Here is a 21,841-nt window from a genome sequence, read left to right as displayed (position 1 = left end):
TTGAACCAGTCCTGGGCCTCCCCTAGGTCGACTCAGCTTCAAATGAGTACCTGGTGCAGTGTGTAAACATCGCCACTGGGGAGACAAAGGCGGTCGGGTATGGTGTTGGCCACCCACCCCCTCGTGTGCTATGCTGGCCTTCATAGGTGCTCGCTAACAGCACGTACCCCAACAGTCTGTTTGTTTTTCTTTGTGGGGTGTATGGCACAGTAGGGGGCACAGGTGGTGCATCGGCCAGTCATCTCAGTCAACCGATGGCACCTGCTGGGTCTGTCCCATGACCTCCTGCCAGTGGCCATTCGACACTTCACGTGACCTTAAAGTGCACTTAGCCTGGCACAAGCGCCATGATGACATCACCACCACTTAGTGGCGAAAGGCAGTTGTTGTTGGGGTGTGTGGAGTGTGTGAGCACACAGCCACATGAAAACCAAACATACCCACCTTAGCGCCCTGTTTCTACTATTGCATGTGGCAATGTGTTCAGGAGATAACATGCCAACGTCGGGATCTGCTCGCCATGAGGGGGCTTCAGGAGAGAGTTCATGTAGTTTTGCTATTCGTCCTCCACCGTTGAAAGAGCGCAGACAACAGTGGTCTCCGATATGGTCTATAGTTTTGGCTGCATGGCCACTTGCGCACTGTTGCTTGTCTGGAAGGAGTTGTGCTCATCGACTTGTTGATGCTTCTGATGCAGTCGATGGTCACACCAGCGTCTCCGATGAGGAATATCAAAGCCAGGAGGTGCGATTTTTAGGTCTTGAATAGATACCAATGATGCCACCACGCATCACTGTCACTTCCTTCTTTCTGCCAGCACCAGCAGTAGTTGCACAGCTGACACAGACCTCCTAGGTGTGCTGATCACAGCGTCATCGCCTCCATCTGGCTTTAGGTCTACCCTTTGTTCACCAACATCGAGGTGCCACTTCAATACCTTTTTATTTTTATTTTACTTTGATTAATTTTATTTTTTTTTATCTACGTGACTTTACTGAAAAAACCTAAAAATATACTTCAATACCTGTCTTGTTAATCTGCTCTCCTCAGTCAATACGGATGTGTTCTATCCATTGCCACCTCCTTTCACCAGCTATGTCGATAATACTTCATTGCCCTGCTCTGTTCTGAGCTTACAATTTGAGCACCTCATTTGGTCATAGAATTGCAAGCATTCGTTGCCTACATTCTTATATTCCTATAATGAAAGACCAGAAGCTTATTTTATATTTACTTTGTTAAATCCCAGCTCAATTCGTTGGCAAGCACCCACCCACCTATTGTTTTCCAAATCCTGCTGTTGACCAAACTGCAGCAGATACTAATTTTGTTCTGAGACACCCTAGGGAAGGTCCATGCCTGTTTAGGGTACCAACAAGGACACAGGGAGGGACAGGTCACAGGCAGCTTGCCTCGGGCCTGAAATCTACGAGAACATTGCAAAGGGCTGAGATGGCCTCATAGAGCGCCTCCTCATCTGGCATTTTGTTCCGAGAGTCTCCAAAAGATTTCAGCAACCTGGAATACCACGGGAGTGCACGGGCAAAATCAAACCTCAACCACCGGGTTCACTTCGGTGTGCTCACATCACACTGCTTGCTCCTCGTACACAAACATGCGCACACACAGTATTCATTTTGGAAGTCTTGCACGATGATTTTTGTCAGCCAACCTGGTCAGCTGGGGTTCAGGTTCGACTGGAATGGGGCTGTTGCTCCTTCCTTGGGCTGTTGGGCTGCCACTGGTTGTGCCCTGAGCAAATAAGCCAGCTCCACTTTGGGCCACAAGGGAAACAGATAAGGGGGCAGGCAATAGGGATTGGAAGAAGCGACAGACAGAGAGGCAGGCAGAAACAGATACAAACATAAGCATAGACAAATTGGCGAAAATAAAGACAGTTAGGCAAAACAGAGGCAGAGAGAGAGAGACAGGCGGAGGAGACATACAGACAGGCAGGCAGACATAGACATGGAGAGACAGAAAAAAAAAACAGCACAGTGAGACAGGAAAATTCAGAAAGATAGATCACATTCTGATTGGATAGGTGAACCAGCAGCACACATCCCTGGCCACCTATGTCATGGTGTACACGGCATGATATTCGCTCGTTTCAAATTTATACTTGTCAATTGTTTGAATATATCAATAATATTTCACATTTATTCTCATATCTTTCCTAACTTATTTTGTAAATTTATAGAATGCTGTGATCTGCATTGTTTTAGTTGCACACTGTAATGCGTTTCCTTTTTTTGCTCAACGTATTTAAACCAAGACCTACCTTGAAAAAGAGGCTTTCGTTTCTCAATGGGCTCTTAAAAATTATAAATATGGGCATCACTGTTCATTAGTTACATCTTTTAGAACACTGTCCTCTTAGGAGAGAACTCATATTTAGTGCAATTATAATACAAATAACGATATTCATATAAGCAAGCTGTGACCAGAATGTGGGATTGTATCAGAATGTTTTAACCATCTCATCATCACTATTATTATTATTATCCTTATTTAGGGTTAAGGATTTCTTGTATAATGAAAAAAACAGGGGTCACCGATGCTGTCGTTGAAGAAAAATAAATCTAGTGTATACAGGCAACTCACATCATAAAAAAATACTGACGAGAGAGGGATACGATTTTGCCGACAGGGTGGGTAAAATTGTATCCCTCTTATCTAGGATAATGCAAAAGAAGACAGAGGAAGACAGCAGGGAGGCCACTACTGGACAGAAACAACGAAGGAAGAAACAAGAGAAAAATGGGGGATGCCCTTGCCCAGCTGTGGGAAGTTGCAGGCTTGGATCATCGTAATTACTGCTGCGTCCACGTCGAGCAGGAGTCGGCAACCTGCAGCTCCGGCTCTTTAAAGGACTGTTTCGTGATGTTGTATATGAAGGACCATCGTCTCGTGTTTTCACATGCATTGCAGCTCTTTAAATACTGGGTTTTTTTCTCGAATTCGAAAAAAATGTCTCCACTTCTTGTTTTGATTGCCGGCACCTGCCGTAGACACAGGTGGATGATGTGTGATGACCCCCCCCCCCCACACTCCCCACCCCCCCCACACCCCCTCACCTGACGTAGACACAGGTGGATGATGTGTGATGACCCCCCCCCCCACACTCCCCACCCCCCCCACACCCCCTCACCTGGCGTAGACACAGGTGGATGATGTGTGATGACCCCCCCCCCACACTCCCCACCCCCCCCACACCCCCTCACCTGGCGTAGACACAGGTGGATGATGTGAGATGACCCCCCCCCCATACCACACCCCCCCCACACCCCCTCACCTGCCGTAGACACAGGTGGATGATGTGTGATGGCCCCCCCCCACACACTCCCCACCCCCCCCACACCCCCTCACCTGACGTAGACACAGGTGGATGATGTGTGATGACCCCCCCCCACACTCCCCACCCCCCCCCACACCCCCTCACCTGACGTAGACACAGGTGGATGATGTGTGATGACCCCCCCCCCCCCACACACCACACCCCCCACACCCCCTCACCTGGCGGGCGAGCCCGGCGGGGTGCCAATGGGCTGCGTGAACGCGCGCTTGTGCAGCCGTCGCTGCAGACGTCGCTCCACCGCCGGGTTGCGAGAGCGCATTTTCGGAGAGGCTGGAGATTCCTGGGACGCGGCTTTCTCCAGGTCCTGTGGGAGCCAGGAGCGTGGACGAGGAGGAGGAGGAGGAAGGGTAAGGAAGAGGTGAAGGACAAGGTGGCATCATGAAAGAAGAGGGAGATGTGATGTTTGGTGTGTGCAATAAACGTCATGCTGATGGATGAGATTATCAAAATCAAGAATTATGGCTTTTGTGCCAATTGCACCATGGTATTGGTGGAGTTGTGAGGCAGTGGTTAGTACACTGTTCAATGAACTCGGCTACTGAGAGTTTGATTCCCAATTACAGCAAAAATAGGTGGCAAGAGATACACGAACTGGTCTTGGGCCTCTCTTCCTTCACCAGTCGTCACGGAGCAGTGTGGCGACGTATGGGTCAAACAACCTCCATGACCGACATTGTGTGGTTAGGCTTCCATCCAGTGGCGGATTGATAAAGGGCTGTGGATTACTCTTCCTACAATAGATGCATTACAGGTCCCATGCCTTGCTTTGATAACATCAAGGGCTCTATCCATAATGACCTGGCTAATGTTCAATTATGAGTCAATAATAAATATTTAATCAGGCCAAATATCACCTTCCCTTTCTAATTTTCAAAATACATCCCCGATCGGACTTAACTCTGCGTGTGCCAATGTTGCAAAGCCACCCAACACACTTCCCAATTAACCTGGCGTGGGCCGTGGAGTGTGCTCAATGTGTAGTGCGCTGGAGGCGAATGATGATGATGATGGTGATGTTGGTACAGCATTAATACTCCACATTTGTCATGTCGCTAAAGTTAATGCATGCATTGGACAACCATAGGTCATTGCCATTGGTGGTTATGTTGGCTCCGGCAGCAGTCATTTCATGTTTAATGGCTTCACTTTCAAGGGCAGTGATTTGGCTTTCCTTGAGGGAGTGTTAATTTTGGACTGTTCCATCATTGAGAATTGGAAGCAGGTGGTGGAGTTTATGTATTTATGTTCAGTGTATTTAACTACACAGTAGTCATCCTCTATCGAAAAGCTGTGTAATTCCTCAACGGTTAAAGGCACGGTGGTAATAATCGAGAATCAAACCTTGAAAAATGACCGCTTGGCAGCCACACTCAGCTTGGCCTTGTCATCAATATTGTCCGTTTCTAGTAGAATAGCAGACACGGTATGCATGAAACACATACAAGCTGTTTCAAAATGGAGCAAAATGCACAACAACAACAATATACTTCTGTGGGCACAAGCCGATCCAAGCCATCATTGATTATGAACACATACAATAACAAATGCAATAACACGCCGCATTTACTGAACACTTCAATAGATTCCATTGTATTTTGTTGTGTATTCGCGTGTTTACGGCCTATTTATGAAACAGATAAATTGTAATGTATATTTAATTGAATACGCAAGCTTTCGCGACCAATATTATCCATAATAGGTTTTTGGGTTAGATCGCGTGAATATAAATGTGTCGTTAAAGCTGCATCACCCGACACAGCCAATTAGTAAAGTTTGTCACGTAAACAAAACATGGCAAATCGTTACCAGTACAGCACACCAGTGTGTTGGAGAGTAAACCCACAATATTTACATTCGAGTAAATTGTAAATGTTGTGTATCAGCGTGTTAAACAGCCTACGTATTGAACTGATAAATTGGCGTATATATTTCATTGCCATAGATATTTAAGTTGAGTGCAAGGATAGGCAAAGGTCCCCTCCAGTGGGGCTCTCTGATGCCACTCGAGATGAGGCCCTTCAACCAGCAGTGGAGTGAGAAAAACATTTGCGGGGTTACACCTTGACCTTTACTTTTCAACCGCAATGCAATATAGGATGTGAACGTACGTTTTAAATTGGCAAGTAGAAAACAATTTTAGCGAAGTAAATTTGATATGGTTTGATGCCAAATAGTCATGTGCAAATGTAAGGAATGCAGTATTCTTAACAGCAGACAAGAGTGTATTTAGTTTCATTGTTCTAACTCCATAATCCTCAGCTACCGCATTCTCCCACATGCACAGACAGAATACATATCTCACGTAGAAAGGATATTATTAAAATCTAAAGCTGTGGAAAGAATGTTTTCAAAACATATTGCAGCATACTATAAAAATACATTTGGCAATATTTCAAATATATATATTTTGATAGATGGGGGAAAAAAGACACGTGCCCCAATATTTAAAAATGGATCACGCACTTAATTTAAATTCACGTGTTTTTAAATATGATGTTTACATGTGTACTTATAGTAGTGATTAAGAGTGCATGTTGTGCAATGTGGTGGAGTGGTGGTGCAGCGGTGAGTCAAATCTGAACCAATGTCAGGAGTTCCCTTCACCAACTCGCACTGGTCCTCATTACTTTGATGGTGCATTGTCTTTGAGCTGTACGCCTTTTGGCGTCCTCTGTTCGAGCACCAATTGGGTCGAGGCTCAAAAGAAAGCCGTCCCTGGTGTGGACCAATCAGTTTCAAGGACAATGCATATATTATCAGAGTGTGTTTTTTGTTTGCATTTTGACTGCAAGTATTGTGGTTAATGCAGACATGAATCCTTGTTAAAAAGGTTTCAGTTTTGTTGCCAGAAAAAAAGGGGAAAAACCCTATTAGTATGTGGTGAGGTATGGTAAAGCAACCTTCCATGACTGACAGTGTGTTGAGGCCTTCATCCAGCAGTGGATTGACAGATTGAAATGTGAATGATTATCAAATGTAATGAAGTGAAAAATGGAATATACCTCCATTCGATTTTCAATTGTGTTACGGTAAATATTTATCCATTTATCAAAACATATTCCAAAATATGCCTATATATACTACATATTTCAGTGAAAATGTAAAAGTTCCAATTTTAACATTGCAATATGAGTCGACCTTTTAAAGAAAATATATAATGAGCTACACATTTTCATATTCCTTCTCCATGAGGAATACGGTATGCGCTAACTTAAAAGTATTCCACACGTGGGCTTCCACAAGTGCTGGGTGCTACCATGTTGTGTACAAGAAGGTTTTTGTGAAGGCGAGGTGTGGGTAACCCAGTGTTGAAGAGTGATGGCACTCACCAACATTGTCATCGGCATCCCCTTGCCAAGACCTGCTGCAGACATAAGCCAGGGTTACACATGCCGCGTTGCAGCCACCTCTGACGAGTGCGAAAGCTGGAATTTGCATGGCAATCCTTACCAGGCCAAGCAAAACTTGTACCATCTTATTTGACAGGTACTAGTCTATTTTACCGAATTGATGACATCCGCAGCGTTTAACAGTGCTGCTATTCTTTTCGTTTTGGAAGCCAACACCGGCCGTAATTCTTGCGGAGGTGCTTAACCTGAACCTTCCCTTCTAGCCCTGCCCCCCACCCCCCCAGTCCCTGCCACATTTAGATAAGCTCCTCCCCCCTCCCCTTAACCAGTATATAAGATCTTGTCTCTTGGATTTCCCTTCACTTGGTACAGTAAATTTGGCTGTGACGGTCCCACCTGAAGACGGAGACTTGTGTTGCCTCTGAAACGTCGTGATTTAATTGAGTTATTTTCATTTATTATTATTTTATTATTATTATTTACCTTCGTGACTTTACCGAAAAACCTAAGAGTAAGGCTCAAACGGGCCATGTAGCCTGCTATGAGTGGGCTGCATAGCTCCTTTGGCGAGCGGAAGTTACATACTTGATACTGCACCAAGAGTGCTTAAAAAGCATTTACAAAAATAACTGAGTTTCCTTTGGGATGCCGTAACATAACACATGGTATTCGAACTTTTAATGATTATTATTGTTAGAATCACTTCCTGCAGCCAGAGATGGAAATTGGAGCAACAGAAGGGGAAAGACCGAGGCGTTGGAGCCACGTGTCTATGGAAGCATTCGGGGCAACATTCAGGCTGTTTCTGGATCAGCCCAGCAGGGCTCGGGGTCTAATTTGGAAACATCGCAAGACTGCACAGCCAGCATTCGATGACTCGTGGCACCATCGGCTCCTTGACACTCAGAGTTTAATTCTACAACATAACCAATTCCACGTAGAAGGGAAATAATAAAATAAAAAATAAAAAAATTCTCACGACGTTTCGATTGCAACGCAAGCAATCATCGAAACGTCGTGAGAATTTTTATTATGTTTTATTTTTATTATTTTATTATTTCCCTTCTACGTGACTTTACCGAAAGAACCAAGAATATGAATCCCTGCAGTCACGAAAGCTTTAAATCGAAATATAACCAATGTCGTTTAGTTGTTTTAGTTGTTTATTTTTTGCATAAAAAAAAACACTTTTCTCGATACTAGTGCCACAGATTTTATATATCTTGGAAATATTGTTTGTCATGAGGCAAATGATGTAAAACACAAGGTTTAGTGTAATGTTTTTTTGGCAGTCATTTAGGACTGACACCATCAAATCTCTACACTCAAGAACCCAGTTTCATTATAGATGGCAGAAACCTGGATTTGAACCCAGGATCTCAGCTTTCTCGGCTCAGTGATCTGACACGGTATGAGCTGCTTGAAATACCTAGTCACCTCGAGGTCTCCCCATTGCTCACTAATAAATCATGCTAACCACAATGCCTGATAGCCACCATAGCAGGCATCGCCCCTCAGCACCCAATTAACCAGCATCAACAGAAAGCTGTGGCCTTTGGACCCAGGAAGCAAAAAAATTGAGAGCAAATCCAGACATGTTATGGCTTGCTGTCCGGTGGCGGTACAAAATATTTTGAGATAATCTTGATTTGAAACTTTCGTGACTGCAGGAATCCATACTTTCTGGTTCTTTCTGTAAAGATTCGTAGATAGAAAAAATAAGAAAAGAAAACACGACTTTTCGGTCATTTTTTCTCACCTGAAGACGGACGCTTGTGTTGCAAACGAAACGTCGTGTTTTTTACCGAAAGAACCAGAGAGTATTTTGAGATAGCGATAATGAGTGCAAACATTTGGATCTGGCTTTGGAAGTCTACAAAGTCCGTGTAGGATTTTACTGAGTAATTGGAATGCAAGGGAGAGCACCTTCATTGGAATTTCCATCTGAAAGTGGCATGAAATCCATGCAGCTTACCAGTAGAACGATCATTTGTACAAAACGTTCAAAGAGGAATGTTCAACTTCACAAAAGCACCAGAACTATTTGACGTAAAAATATATTTTTACGAATATATATTTTTAATAAATTGAATTTTTTTTTTCCAGCAACTGCCCGCTGGTAGAAAAATTCGCATTGTTATAAATCGTCCCCGCATGCCAATTATAAAATGGGCCATCGGCACGTGGCACGCGGAAATAGAAAACAGTAGACGGCGTTGACCTCTCCACACAGCATTCACAATCCACAACCGCTCATTATCTCGCGGATCACCGGGGGTGCAACGCGCCTGTCTGTCTGGTGCCGTTCGGCCGAGGTGACGGGTTGAGTGCGGAAGCGGTCGGACGCCCGCCGGTCGTCCCCCGGCGTGATGTAGCGCCGGGCCCTGCGCTGAGCCGGAGCCACCCCGCCGCCCACGCCGCCTTTACCGCCCCCGGCGCCCCCGGTGCCCCCGGCGCCCCCGGCGCCCACTCCCCTCCCAGCCTCAGCACGCCACATGGGCCCTCGAGGTCGCGCTTCACTGCAGCAGACAAACCGGTGTCACCCACAAGAAAACTTCTATTTTTATACAACTGCGTCGGTTGCTGTAATCGTGCTATCCGATATATGCATTCTGGTTGCACTGCCTGTTGTTCGGCATGATGTAGGATGATTCACTCGATATAGAACTGCTTTTTGTGTTTAGTTTGTTGTCCTTCCCCTGCACCTCTGATCAGCACGGTTGGCTACGTACTGTGTAAAAGCTGTCATCATTAAAACAGTTAGATTTGTTTCGATTAAAGCTTTCGTGACTGCAGGGATTCATCTTCTTGGTTCTTTCGGTAAAGTCACGTAGACTTTACCAGAGGTGGGACAAAGTCATTGTTATGCAAGTCCAAGTCGAGTCTGAAGTCATCAAATTCATGACTCGAGTCTGACTCGAGTCCAAGTCACATGACTCGAGTCCACACCTCAGAGGTGGGACAAAGTCATTGTTATGCAAGTCCAAGTCGAGTCTGAAGTCATCAAATTCATGACTCGAATCTGACTCGAGTCCAAGTCACATGACTCGAGTCCACACCTCAGGACTTTACCGAAAGAACCAAGAAGATGAGTTAGATTTGTCTATGGGTTTTTTTTCACGAGCTTCTTTTTGCTAAATGTAAACGTTAAATGTCCTGAATATCCAGAGTGGTTGTTCTATGCAGAAAGTGATCCCCACCATGGAAACAAATTACTATCTTTACCATTGGCTTAGAACCACCAACGTGGATGAGTGCCAACTCATTACTAATTTTAAATTTTATTTGTCTTTCGCCTAAATATATTCAATTTGTGCTGTTGGCATCATCAGACAAACAGCCAATTCTGAACTCGAGCAAAGCCGTGCATCACCCCATGCTGGAGAACAGCCATTGGAAGAAAACATCACTGAACTGAGGTCCCTTAAAGTGCCCACGTTTCATCCACACACCACACGACCGGCTACAGAGATATATTGGTGGTATGGCATTAACACTGACGTTTTAAAATGTTCTCGTCTGTAATTACTGCTGAGGTGATAAAGGCAACATTTTACGAGTTTTTTTTTTAGTCATTGGTAACTTGTTTGAGACAATCAATTTGTTATACTGCGGAAGCTACTTGAAACGTTGGGTGACTCCACAGATATGAATGCCAGGACCGCTGACCATTGAGCCACGAGGCAACCTCAAGAGACATTTTTTATAATCACATCAGTCTTGTATCATATGCTACCTTGCTTCACTTCCTTCTCGCATATGGTCCCAAACTCCCACACAGGCCCTCGCGAAGCTGGTGCACGTAGACAATCTGGTCCCCAGATCGAAGGTGCAATGCGCCAACTCCTGCACCGCCGCACTGCCCTTTAAACCCTTAATTGCATTCACACTCGCGTTTGGCAAGTGGTAAAATCAGTGGATGTAGGACTTGTCTAGCGGGGCACTTCTCATTTCTCTGCCCTCGGACTACTGCCACTTACACGTTCACCCTCGCCGCCGCCGCATTCCAGTCGACGGATCTGCTGCGGGCCCGAGGCTCTGGGGGCGACTCGAACAAACCCTCGCGAGGTGGCGGCCTGCCCCCGGCGTAGCCATCGGTGCCCAGCCAGTCCACGCCACCCCGCTCACACTCCCGCCCCTCGGCCATGCCCCTCTCTGCACGGGCGCCTGCCGCCGTCATCAGGAAGGCCTCCTGGGTCGCCCTCCGCATCGGCCTCGCTCTGACCAGGTTCCCCGCCGACAAGTGGGCCGGCCCGCCCCAAATCTCAGAGCTGCTGCGCATCACGGGCCCGCCGACCCCGCCGTGGGTGTCCGTTTGCGCCCCCTTCCTCTCGCCCCACCATCGCGCGGCTCCGGCGCCGTCTCCTTCGTCGTCAGGACCGCCCACGTACTCCCTCTCGCCGTCCCCTCGAGCCGACGGTGACTGCTTTGCCCTCAGGCCCCCATCGGGCGTCTGGCCGGACCTCGCTCTCCCCTCGTCGGACGGTACCTTCTGCTGCTGGCGCCGCACCTCGGAGGGCAGCACGGCCTTCCTGCTCTTCAGGAGGCGAGCGGTCGGTGGAGGCTGCAGCGGCGGAGATTCTGTCACGCTCTCATCGGCCTCTAGTTCCATTCGCCCATCTCTGGCCGTCTCCCCCTCTCGTTGCGCTCTCCGCAGGGCAATATCGTCCCCCATCTCCTCTCCTACCCCGTACTGCTCGTCGTCCGAGCGGCTGAAGTCATCGAAGCTGGCCCGTGGAGGAGTCGTGGCCGGTGGTGTCCTTGGCTCTGGTGGTGTGGCCCGCTCTGCCATCGCCATTCGGCGCGCGCTCACCACTGGCCGGAACACGCTACCCGCGCTGCCCGGGATCCGCACCGCACCAGCTGCGGGTCCGCCAGCATAAAATTCTGAGCCAGCCAGACGATCGTGCCGGTGAGGGAGACCGCGGTAGTGCTCCGGCTGCTCTGCCGACGGGCTCATTGTCTGGTTGCTGCTGTAGGACGCTCGTTGCTGAGGGGCCCGGTAATCTTGCTGCCGGCTGGGGCTCCAGACTTCAGGTGGGGCTGCCACAGCTTGAGCATGATAGTGAGGCTGCCTAGAGTGGTGCTGCTGCTGGTGCTGCTGCTGTTGCTGTAGCTGGTGTTGCTGCTGGTGTTGCGGCTGGTGTTGTTGCTGGTATTGCTGTTGATGATGGTGGTGGTGTTGGTAAAGAGGTGGTGGTTGCTGCTGCTGCTGTTGCTGCTGCCTCTGCTGGGTGCGAGGCTCAGAACGGAAGTGCAGAGGCTGCTCCGTGAACTGCTGTGGCCGCTGGTGCCAGGGCCTGGCGGTGGTGGACGCCCCGGCTTGCGGTGGGGATACGATGCGCACGGGGACGTGCTTGTAGCCCGGTTGTCTCCAGGGGACGGCACCGTCATGGCCGCTCTTGCCTCCGTCGTCACGGTGAAGGGGTCTGTGTTTGGCTCTGCAGTTCACAGCACAAAACGTACGGGGATGCACGTGGAGAAGCGTGCTTGCCAGTGCGCATACAAAACACACATCGGCACACATCGCACGCAACCGCATTCAAACCGATGCAAACGCATAGGCACACTTCGGCACGTTTGGACACGAACTCTTGTTCCGCGCGGGGTGTGCGGGCCACTCGCTGCTGCTCACCTGTGGCCCTCGTAGGGGCTGAAACCCGGCGACATTGGGGACGATGGAGGAGAGGACGGAACTGCCCTCACTGGATAAGTGGCAGCAGTCGGCTGGTAAGGGGGTGCGGCCACGGCTTGATAAGGATCACACGCCATTTGATAAGGAGGAGCAGCCATATGCTGGTAAGGAGTGACTGCTGCTTGGTAAGGAGGGGCATCAGCTGGCTGATAAGGAGGGGCAGTCACCTGATGGTAAGGAGGAACGGCTGTTGATTGGTAAAAGGCAGCAGCAGGCTGGTAAGGGGTTGCGGTCACCTGATGGTAAGGAGGGGCAGCGGTAGGCTGGTAAGGTGGAGCGGCGGTGTGTGGATACCTCTCTCCTTCTTCCTCCCATGCATATCGCGGTTGTGCCGACCTTGCTCTTTCTGATGCCTCCATGGTGTCCCCGTGCTTGCCTCTCTGCTGCTGCTGCTGCGGTTGCTGCTGCTTCTGCTGATGATGGTTATGTTGGTGGTGATGCTGGTGATGGAGCATCCTCCCTCGGCCGTCACTCACGGCACCACTGTCGGTCGCTTTTGGGTACGGTCCCGTGTACTGCACCTCTTTCCGCCCGGCTATGCGGTGCCGGGAATTTGGTGCCGGCTCTCGTTCCGACAGCGACGCCAGAACCTTCTTCTCCCGCTCCAATATCCCCGCTCCACCACTGACGCTGGCACCAGCAGCAGCGGCGGCGGTGGCGGCAGCGGCACCACCAGCCCTCTGCTGCTTCAGCCACGCGTACTTGGACACTGGGTCGTTCTCCGAGTCGCTGTCAGCTGGAATGCCGTAGCGCTCAGCTAGCTGCTGACGGCGCTCTGCCTTGTAGCGAGCGATGCGCTCGGATCGTGCGGTGGGGTCCGGCGGCTCCGAGTCAAAACCGGGCGAGAAGGGGTTGTGGGGTGGCTGACGGGGCGCCCCGGGGTGGCGCGCGATGCTGGCCGTGTGCGGCGCAGGGGCACGGAAAGCCTCCTCTCGGTCGGAGCGCCGCACTGCAAGGTCGGGACGGGATGGGGGAGGGATCAGAGTCTAATAGAACGCGCAGCCTGTGGGCACAGGTGTGCTTTGGTTCTTCAAAGTCTGTGCTTATACAAGAAGGTAAGCTTTGGGAAGAGATAATCATCTGCACTCTGAGCCTGGAACAAGAAGGCCAGTAGATGCCCTAATCCTATAATGGTACATCAGTGAATTCAAGCAGACCAAACTGTGGTTTGCATTTTTATTAGCTTGTACACCCTCATGATATCAGAAACCCTTTTCCATTACAACTTTGGTCATGCCTTTTTGCGATTTCAAATAAGGTGCCATTTGTACGGATATCTTTAAAGAATGGGCATGGCTTACGAGAAGAGGATGTGTGGTAAACGGTTGAACGCTCTATGATTAATATTTCAGTGTTCTATGCTGATTTATGATTACAGGCATATTTAAGTGGTTTTTCAACATGAATGCACAATATACATCATAAAAATTGCAATAAAATGTGTACAAGGCACAATTTCACAGACTCAAGTTCAAGCGTGACTTGGAGGCATGGAGCCTGTCATCTCCATCATCATCATGCATGCGATGAGGATGAAGATGATCACAATGAGGGCAAAAGTGACAATGGAATAAACTCCCACTTCACTATAAAACAACCATATTCACTATAACCTGCTTCCATTCCTTCGTTAAAACTACCCACCACTTCTCCCTGAGCCCATCGTGCTACTACCACTTCGTGCCCCCAGCCCCCAGGTATGTGCAAGCCAACTCCAACCCCCATCACTACCCCTACCCCAACCCATCCTTAACCTCTCCCACCTGTTCTCCTGTCACTATAACTAACACCGCCACTTTTAATAACCCCCCACGCTTTATCTCAACCACGACCATCGTTGCAAAGCGCCTTGTAATAAGGCGCTATATAAATCTACGTTAGATAAGATCACGTGTTGATGATGATGATGGTGGTGATGATTGTCACCAGGACGGGGGCTGAATCCCTCGCTGTCCGAGCCGCGTGTATAACGAGGGCCCTCTTCCTCCTCCTCTTGCAGCACGCGTTGGCTCACCAGCCCGGCTACCACTCCCGCACCCTTGGAGCCCCCACCGACCAGCGACCCCGAGACCCCCGGGTCGGCCTCAACAGCCGCGTCGCACGCCCAACGCTCCGAGCTGGGAGGCAGTACCGCCCTCCTGGAATGAAGCACAATGCACGTGGGTACGCGGCCGATGGGACAACACGTTAAGAATATATTCTTGTGTTTTTCGGTAAAGTCACGTAGGTAAAAAATTAAAATTAATAAAAGTAAAATAAAAATACTTGGTACAGCTGTCGTGCTGTGACGGTTCCACCTGAAGACGGAAGCTTGTGTTGCCTCCGAAACGTCGTGATTTTTATTTTAGTTTTATTTTACTTTTATTAATTTTAATTTTTTACCTACGTGACTTTACCAAAAAAACCCAAGAATATGAATCCTTGCAGTCACGAAAGCTTCAAATCTAGAACGTTAAGAATATGCTCCTGGGCACAAATAGTAGCAGACGGTACCGGCTTCAAGCAGGGGATGTTTTCCCCCAATGTATTTTGACCGCTGGGCTGCAGTACAAAAATAATAACTTAGCGGGGAATCCAAAGTGCCCTGTCCAAGTGCGTCGTCGACCGCCATTTAGGATAATCACAGGAGGTTACAAAAAGTAACGCGTGCCTGGACACATCCTCCAATCAGAGAAGCCGACCGGCCCCACCGTAATGTGAAAGAAAACATCGGTCGTTTTACCGATGCACAGCTAAAGGCCCATTACAAACGTAATTTCACATTATCAGTTTTAATTAAACATTTTTTAAAGAGATTAAGTATAAAAAAAAATTGGTTTGCAAGTATACATATTCAAAGTATATTCGAACCCCCTGATAAATACTCAACAGGCTGTGTTTATTGCAGCGTGGCAGCCAAAATGTGTTGGGAAAATATTGTAAAGTCTGAGGCAGCATCACCTCATTCTGTTTATACTCAACAGCACCTTCTTCATAGGAATTTAAAGCCACATTTCAAACTATTCCCAGGTATATAATACAAACAAAGACAGAAATACCCCGTATATCCTTAACAGACTGTTGGGGCAAATGATGTTAGCGAGCACCTATGAGGGCCGGCACGGCACACTCGGGGGTGGGTGGCCAGCACCCACGCCCGACCGCCTTTGTCTCCCCAGTGGCGATGTTTACACACTGCACCAGGTGCTTATTTCAGGTCGAGTGGACCTGGAGCAGGCCCAGGGTCGGCTCATAGCAATCACCGTTGATGTTTGCTGTGGCTAAGAATCAAACCTATCTCACCGGCTTCATTGTGCAGTGTGGAAACCTTGTTGATTTTATGAACATAAATGTATACACACAATGCCATATGTATGTACACACACAAAAATAAAGGTCCCTTTATAAACAAAGATAAAAAAAAGATCTACCTTTAGACTTTCTTGACTGTTGTAACAAAGTCTGTTTTGAGCAAATGTTAAAGTACTGGCACGGCACATTCTGGGGCCAGGACATCCCAGCCACCTTTGTCTCATTCCTGCTGATGTTGACCACACCATAACAATTGCTAAATTTAGGCTCAGTTAACCAAAGACAGATTGAGACCAGGCATAGATTTTAACTCCCGCTGTGAATGCACATCTTCAGCAACAATACTCAAATAACTGAGATTATGTAGGAAGTACACTTCACAGGACACAACTGATCTCCAAAACCACCTACATCCTATAAAGACTGTTGGGGGAAAACGCTGTTGATCAGCACCTTTTGAGTCCAGAATTGTGCATAAGAGGACAGTGTGGCAAGAAATATACACTGGCCACCTTTGTCTCCCCAGGGCTGATGTTTATACTGCACCAGGTACTAATTTTCGACTAAATTGACCAAGGGGAGGTTCAAATAATACTTTCCGCTGACTTTATCCATGGCTGAGAATCGAATGCAAGCTGCTGGGTTCGTAGTGCAGCGCGCTAACCACTGCATCTCCCATTCCCCTCCAAAAAGACACATGTACACACAAAGACGCAAATACAAAATATACACAAAAAAACATCCCCGTACATGCTTAAAACCGCACTGAAAAAATAAGTGCCGCAACCTTAAAGAAAATGAGATATTTTAAGATTGTTCTTGCCATTGTGGACTTGATTTGTTCTGTTGTTCTGTCTCATGTGTCTCACCCTGTTGTGAAGTCTCTGTGCACGTGTGCGTAAAGCAGCAGCCTCAATGTGAGGTCAACTGAACACAGGGGCCTCCCCACAGGGTTCTGAGACTGGGCCCACTGCCCAGACTCACTTCCAAAAGTCCTTTTCAGATTAGACCCTGCGTACACTCTCAGGAACTTTGTGGGCAGTGATGCTGAAGCGTACGCTCCAATTGCCGACAGTGATTATTACAGGACGCTGCCTAAGGTCCTCCGAAAGATCCATAGGAGACGCGACGGATGTAACATTAACCTCTATTACGGGCCATTTTCTAACCAACTGTCGTTGCAAAATTCTTGTGAAATTTTAGGTTGTTAAAAGCGATGAAAAAATGATTGTGAAGGTGTGAATTATGCACAATTGTTAGAACAATGGCTGAGGTTAGACTGTTGGGGATATGGGTTAAAGCTCATGGTCATTTGGTATCTGACTAGATTAGGATTGTTAGGGTTATAGTCAGGTTTATGGTTATTATATTTTGACATCTAATCTGATACTCCCATCTTGACTGTGCCATCTTGACTGTGTCAAGAAATTGAAAGATGTAATTCAATGCAATAGGTTCCAAACGCACACTCCCAGCACTAGCATTAAAACATAATAAAGACTAGCATAAAATAGGTATGATGGTCCATAACTTAACCCTCATCCAGTGCACCACTTATCCCACTAAACTCCTGTCAGAACATCAGAGTGTTGGAGATAGAGTGCTCAATCCTTTCAAAAAAGGTGCGTTCAGGCAGGCGGTGTGCCCTACCTGAGCATGTCACCCTGCACCCACTGCTCTCCTTCAAACACCTGGCAAAGCTCCCACACTAAACATGACATACACACACAGCAATGGGTTAGACATGATAATGGGTTATACACACACATATGAGCAACAAACTCTGCACACATTGCACTCTGGGACTGCCTTTAGTCCAAAGGGCTCCTGACTAATTTATGGGACTTTTCTGCAGAGTCTTTTGGAGCCTGCTACTCAGCCTAAGTGCTAATCTTATTTAATTTAGCAGGCCTCGTGGCGATGATCAGTCCACCGAACCCTGACAGCAGACAAGTGGGCCATGTAAATATAGCCCACACGGGGTGTGAGCCAGTTGCGTTAAAAGCAGACACGCATGCAGACACGCACATGCACACACAGCCTAATACAGACGAACACAAAGATCGCCGCAGAGCCACACATGCTCATACGGATATGCAGGCACAAAGGCAGCCATTCGTGTGTGCATGTACACACACACACACACGTGGCTAGACGTTACATCATAAAATATTTCTGCAGTGTGTGTCTGGTTTAATAATTTTAGTGGGTGGATACCAACTCAATTATTGAATCACAAATAAACGTTCTGAATTCATGCAGATTATCATTAATATTACATATCGATCGAATTTCAATGGATCATTATCAAAAAAACATTGACAACTCAATGTTTGTTTTTACTTTTTATACCTTTCTAGCAATTACGGAACCGCAATTTGAATATTCCCCGCAGGGGTGGCGCAGCAGTGCAGGTGTTAATTGCTGCAAGTAGAAAATTGTTCTTAGCCACTGCAGATTTAGCCCAAAAAGAGTGACAATTAGCGCGCGAGGCAAGCCGTTATTAATGAACAATTAAGGCAGATGACGTGGGGGCGACAGAGTCGATCGACTCCGTGCCTCAAATAGATCACAGAGCACAAGCAGCACGCGACACGCCGCACTGAAGGGCCGCACGGCACGGCTTATGAGACGTGGGTGTGCGTGCAGGGGCACACGCTGTGAGCCGAGCGTGGTTCCTGGCGTGGGTCCTGGCGGCAGAATCACCACGTGCCTCGACAGCAGTTTATTATTAGCGTCTGTGATATGCAAATCACATGTGACCCCATGGCACAAATGTCTACTGGGTTTGGTAGCGAGAAGTAAAGTCTTATCGAAATAAATAAGAAAAAAATTATAATTCACATTTTTTTAAGTGGTCTGGCGAGCATATGAGCTGCATTGCGGTTCAAGGTTCATGAGTTTTATTTGAAATGCGGTCCCCTGTAAAAACTTCTATGAGCGTAATAAAGGAGGCTTGCTTGCAGTATTTGATTTCCCTACAAATGGAATTTGGTGGCCAGAGAGAATTTTGTGCGTTAATAATATCGAGACGAAATAGTCGTGCCAATTCATACCGAGTTTAAAAAATCACTCTTTTGTTGGTGTGAGTGGTATTTCTGATATAAAAAAATAGTTTTGAAATTGATGGGGAAAAGATACGTCCTTCCAAAAAAGCTATTCCACTCGCAAATAGGATGTGACGTTGGGTTAACAATTTTGGCATCACTCTACAAAAGAAGTTGATCAGGGTGGGTAGAGTATGGGGTATCAGACTTGGACCCTGGTGGGTGAACGGACAACAGACCAGGTCCGAGTCAGCACAAAGGGTCTGAACAATTTATTTGGGTTCAGCCATGTTAAGGGAGGTGGAGGAGTAGTAGTGGCCACTGCCACAGCCTCCAAGAAACAAAGGTGGAACCATGCCTTGCCTAAACTATTACACACACACACCTAAACCATGCACAATCCCGACAGACTCACACTCAGAACAGCACTCTTGCTATTTGCCAGGTAGGTAAGATTCACTCACAACTAGTCCCTACGCAAACCCGTCATGCACACCTACACACACACACCAACAGACAATCCTTTTGCTGTACCCCTTTGCCCAGGCACAGGAACACGAGCATCCAGAGGTTTAGGTCCTTTAAGTTCTGCTCAGGGTCGCACACCTGTGCCAAACAGTGGCATGCTCACGGCCACCCTCCAGCCATTCACTACAGTAGACCCCCCTTCGTCCACTGCACACCACAGTGGCCACTTCTCCACGCTCACCTGGAGTGTACAGCACTCCCACCGTACACGAGGACCCTTCTAGGGCAACAGCAGCGGCACTAGCAGCAGATGTGCACCACGCAGCAGCAGCAGCACTAGCAACAGAGGTACATCACACAACACGAGCAGCGTTTGAAGCAGACGGGGTTGGCCCGAGCAGAGGCGCCTGGTTGCGCCCTCTTCTCACTTATCAGCTCCCTGGCCCGTCTCTCCCACCACGCTCATCCAGTTCTGTGCCTACCACCCTCACCCGGACTCGGCCGGGCTCTTGTTGTGATGTCGTTGCTGCCTCTTTGGCGCTGCATAAAAGCTGACGTGCGCTGCTGGAGCAAGGACCTTTCCTGGGCTGCCTTCCTTTACGAATTATTAGCGGTATATTAGTGTGAGCATAAGGATACATGCGACAGGAATTCCAGAATCCTCTGGCTCTGCTTGATTCTTTGGGAGAGGAAAATTGAGGAAGGTGCCAGCGACTCAATTTCATGGCCCGCGATCAATGTCTGTCATGTAGCAAAAGATGATGAGCAGCCAAACGAGTTGGTAGGCAATCTCTGCTCGGCTTCAGCTAAGCCAAGCAAACAGCATTCCCTTTGCTCCAACCAACCCCATGAATAAACTCGACATGCTAACACGAGCTTGCTTTGTGTACCACCTGACACAAAATAGGCATTGAGAACACCCCCCTTGTTTTTTTGGTTTTATTCCTGCAGCGTATAAATAATCTGAGTTATGGCTTTTTTAATTGCCGTTGGAAAACTACGCGATTGGAATAACTGGAGGGCACACGAGGAGGAGCATGTGAAGAGGAGTGTAAATAATAATTCAAGACATCACATTCACGAGCATAAAGCAGGTGGACTTGGGGAGGACATCTCAATGGAAGAGGCAACAACAGATGGAGAGAGCTATAAGCAACGAATTTGCAGCCAACAGAAGAGACTATCTTCAATGCCTGCAGCAGCCGACTATACAAAATTAAGGCAAGGATGATGGCTTTGATTTGAAGCTTTCGTGACTGCAGGAATCCATACTCTTTGGTTCTTTTGGTAAAGTTACGTAGGTAGAAATAAAATATTTGATTTTATTTAAATACATAAATACATGATCTATATCAGTAAAGCCATTGGTTCTTTCAGTAAAGTCACGTGACTTTACCGAAAGAACCAATAAGTATAATGGCTTTATTGATAGAGATTATGTATTTAAACACAATTTCTTTGGTTTCCTGGCCAATAATCATCGTATATTTTCCAATTTAGTTACCAAGATCTTTTTTTATAGAATAAAAAGTATATATCAGTTCCATCATCTGCAGTGTATGGTTCTATGCATGCCTTTACCAAAAACGTGGATTTTAAAAAATCAGGTTCTCATGACACTCCACATTTCAACTGCCCATGTCTGCTCAGCTTCTCCGGCCATGTTATGAGTTAGGGATCATTAAATACGTGACTGGTTAAACGTGCATCACGACTATAGCGGGAAAGTGAAAAGAGTAGCCGCCATTTTGTTACGGGATTTTGTGCCATGAAGAAGAGCCATTGCCTGAGACGTTGCCAATTAAATATTCTTTTTTAAGGCAGTGGTGTTGTTGACACATATTTAGCTTGTTTTGTAAATTGTACTTGTACACCATTGCTAATGCAGCATAATCAAATATTTTGTTGAAATATGCACGTCGTAGTGTGCACATTGAAACGTCCAAATGTGTGTAGAGACAACACAATAAGCAGGTGAATTTACACCGAATGTGATCTCATTGTTACGTACTCTCCCACTAATCACATCGGTACGAAACGTCATCATCAGCCATGATCAATTTACTGCTGGATGAAGGCCTCCCAAAGTTGTCACCATCAGTCATCGTTCTGGATTGCTCCATCTCCTCGGTAGTCAGACTTTCAGATGCGGCCTAGTCCGAGCGTGTCACTCTATTATTACGATCCCTTTGGCGACCTGTCCTGTCCAAGCCCAATTACTTTGCTTTACAGTTTGAATGGTGTCCTTAACTTGCATATGTTCTATAATACACTAGTTCCCCTATTCGGTCTTTGAATATAATTCCAATAATGCCGTGCTTCTTTGCGCAATTTTTCAATTTTAGTTCTGTTTTCTTGTTCAAGACCATACCAAACACATTCTTCTTTTCATTTTAGTGCTTTTTAAAAGTATTGTGTTTGCCAATATTGCTAAACATGATGCATACCTGGGGAATGGTACTGGTAAGCTGCGTGATATATTGCATGGTGACTGGTTGAAGGAATTTGCAGTTATCATGAAACATATGGACGGACAAGCAAATGGACATACGGATAGCAGACAATATATACGAGGCCGTAATAAGTTGCCTATTGGCGCCCTTACAAATCACATTACTGTGTCACATGTCAC

The 21,841-nt window shown here is 47.2% G+C and overlaps 1 protein-coding gene across 7 annotated transcripts in view; it reads right to left on the bottom strand.

Moving 5' to 3' along the window:
- Window positions 1-21,841, bottom strand: part of LOC133357811 (uncharacterized) — a 112,453-nt gene that overhangs the window by 36,299 nt on the left and 54,313 nt on the right. For 5 of the 7 annotated variants that reach the window (XM_061575973.1, XM_061575951.1, XM_061575959.1 and 2 more), the window contains 9 exons: window positions 17,345-17,402; window positions 14,330-14,541; window positions 12,344-13,352; window positions 10,689-12,149; window positions 8,997-9,227; window positions 6,688-6,719; window positions 4,700-4,761; window positions 3,517-3,662; window positions 1,673-1,774 (listed from right to left, as the gene is read on the bottom strand). In XM_061575973.1, the coding sequence (XP_061431957.1) occupies window positions 1,673-1,774; window positions 3,517-3,662; window positions 4,700-4,761; window positions 6,688-6,719; window positions 8,997-9,227; window positions 10,689-12,149; window positions 12,344-13,352; window positions 14,330-14,541; window positions 17,345-17,352 (3,263 nt within the window). In that variant the 5' untranslated portion in view covers window positions 17,353-17,402. The remainder of the gene's footprint in view (window positions 1-1,672; window positions 1,775-3,516; window positions 3,663-4,699; window positions 4,762-6,687; window positions 6,720-8,996; window positions 9,228-10,688; window positions 12,150-12,343; window positions 13,353-14,329; window positions 14,542-17,344; window positions 17,403-21,841) is intronic. The other 2 variants (XM_061575987.1, XM_061575967.1) reach the window with 2 other exon arrangements.

This window comes from Lethenteron reissneri, chromosome 7, assembly GCF_015708825.2.
Source record: "Lethenteron reissneri isolate LAM-NWPU_2019-01 chromosome 7, ASM1570882v1, whole genome shotgun sequence".
Lineage (NCBI taxonomy): Eukaryota > Metazoa > Chordata > Hyperoartia > Petromyzontiformes > Petromyzontidae > Lethenteron > Lethenteron reissneri.
This window is presented reverse-complemented; position numbering and strand designations above follow the sequence as displayed.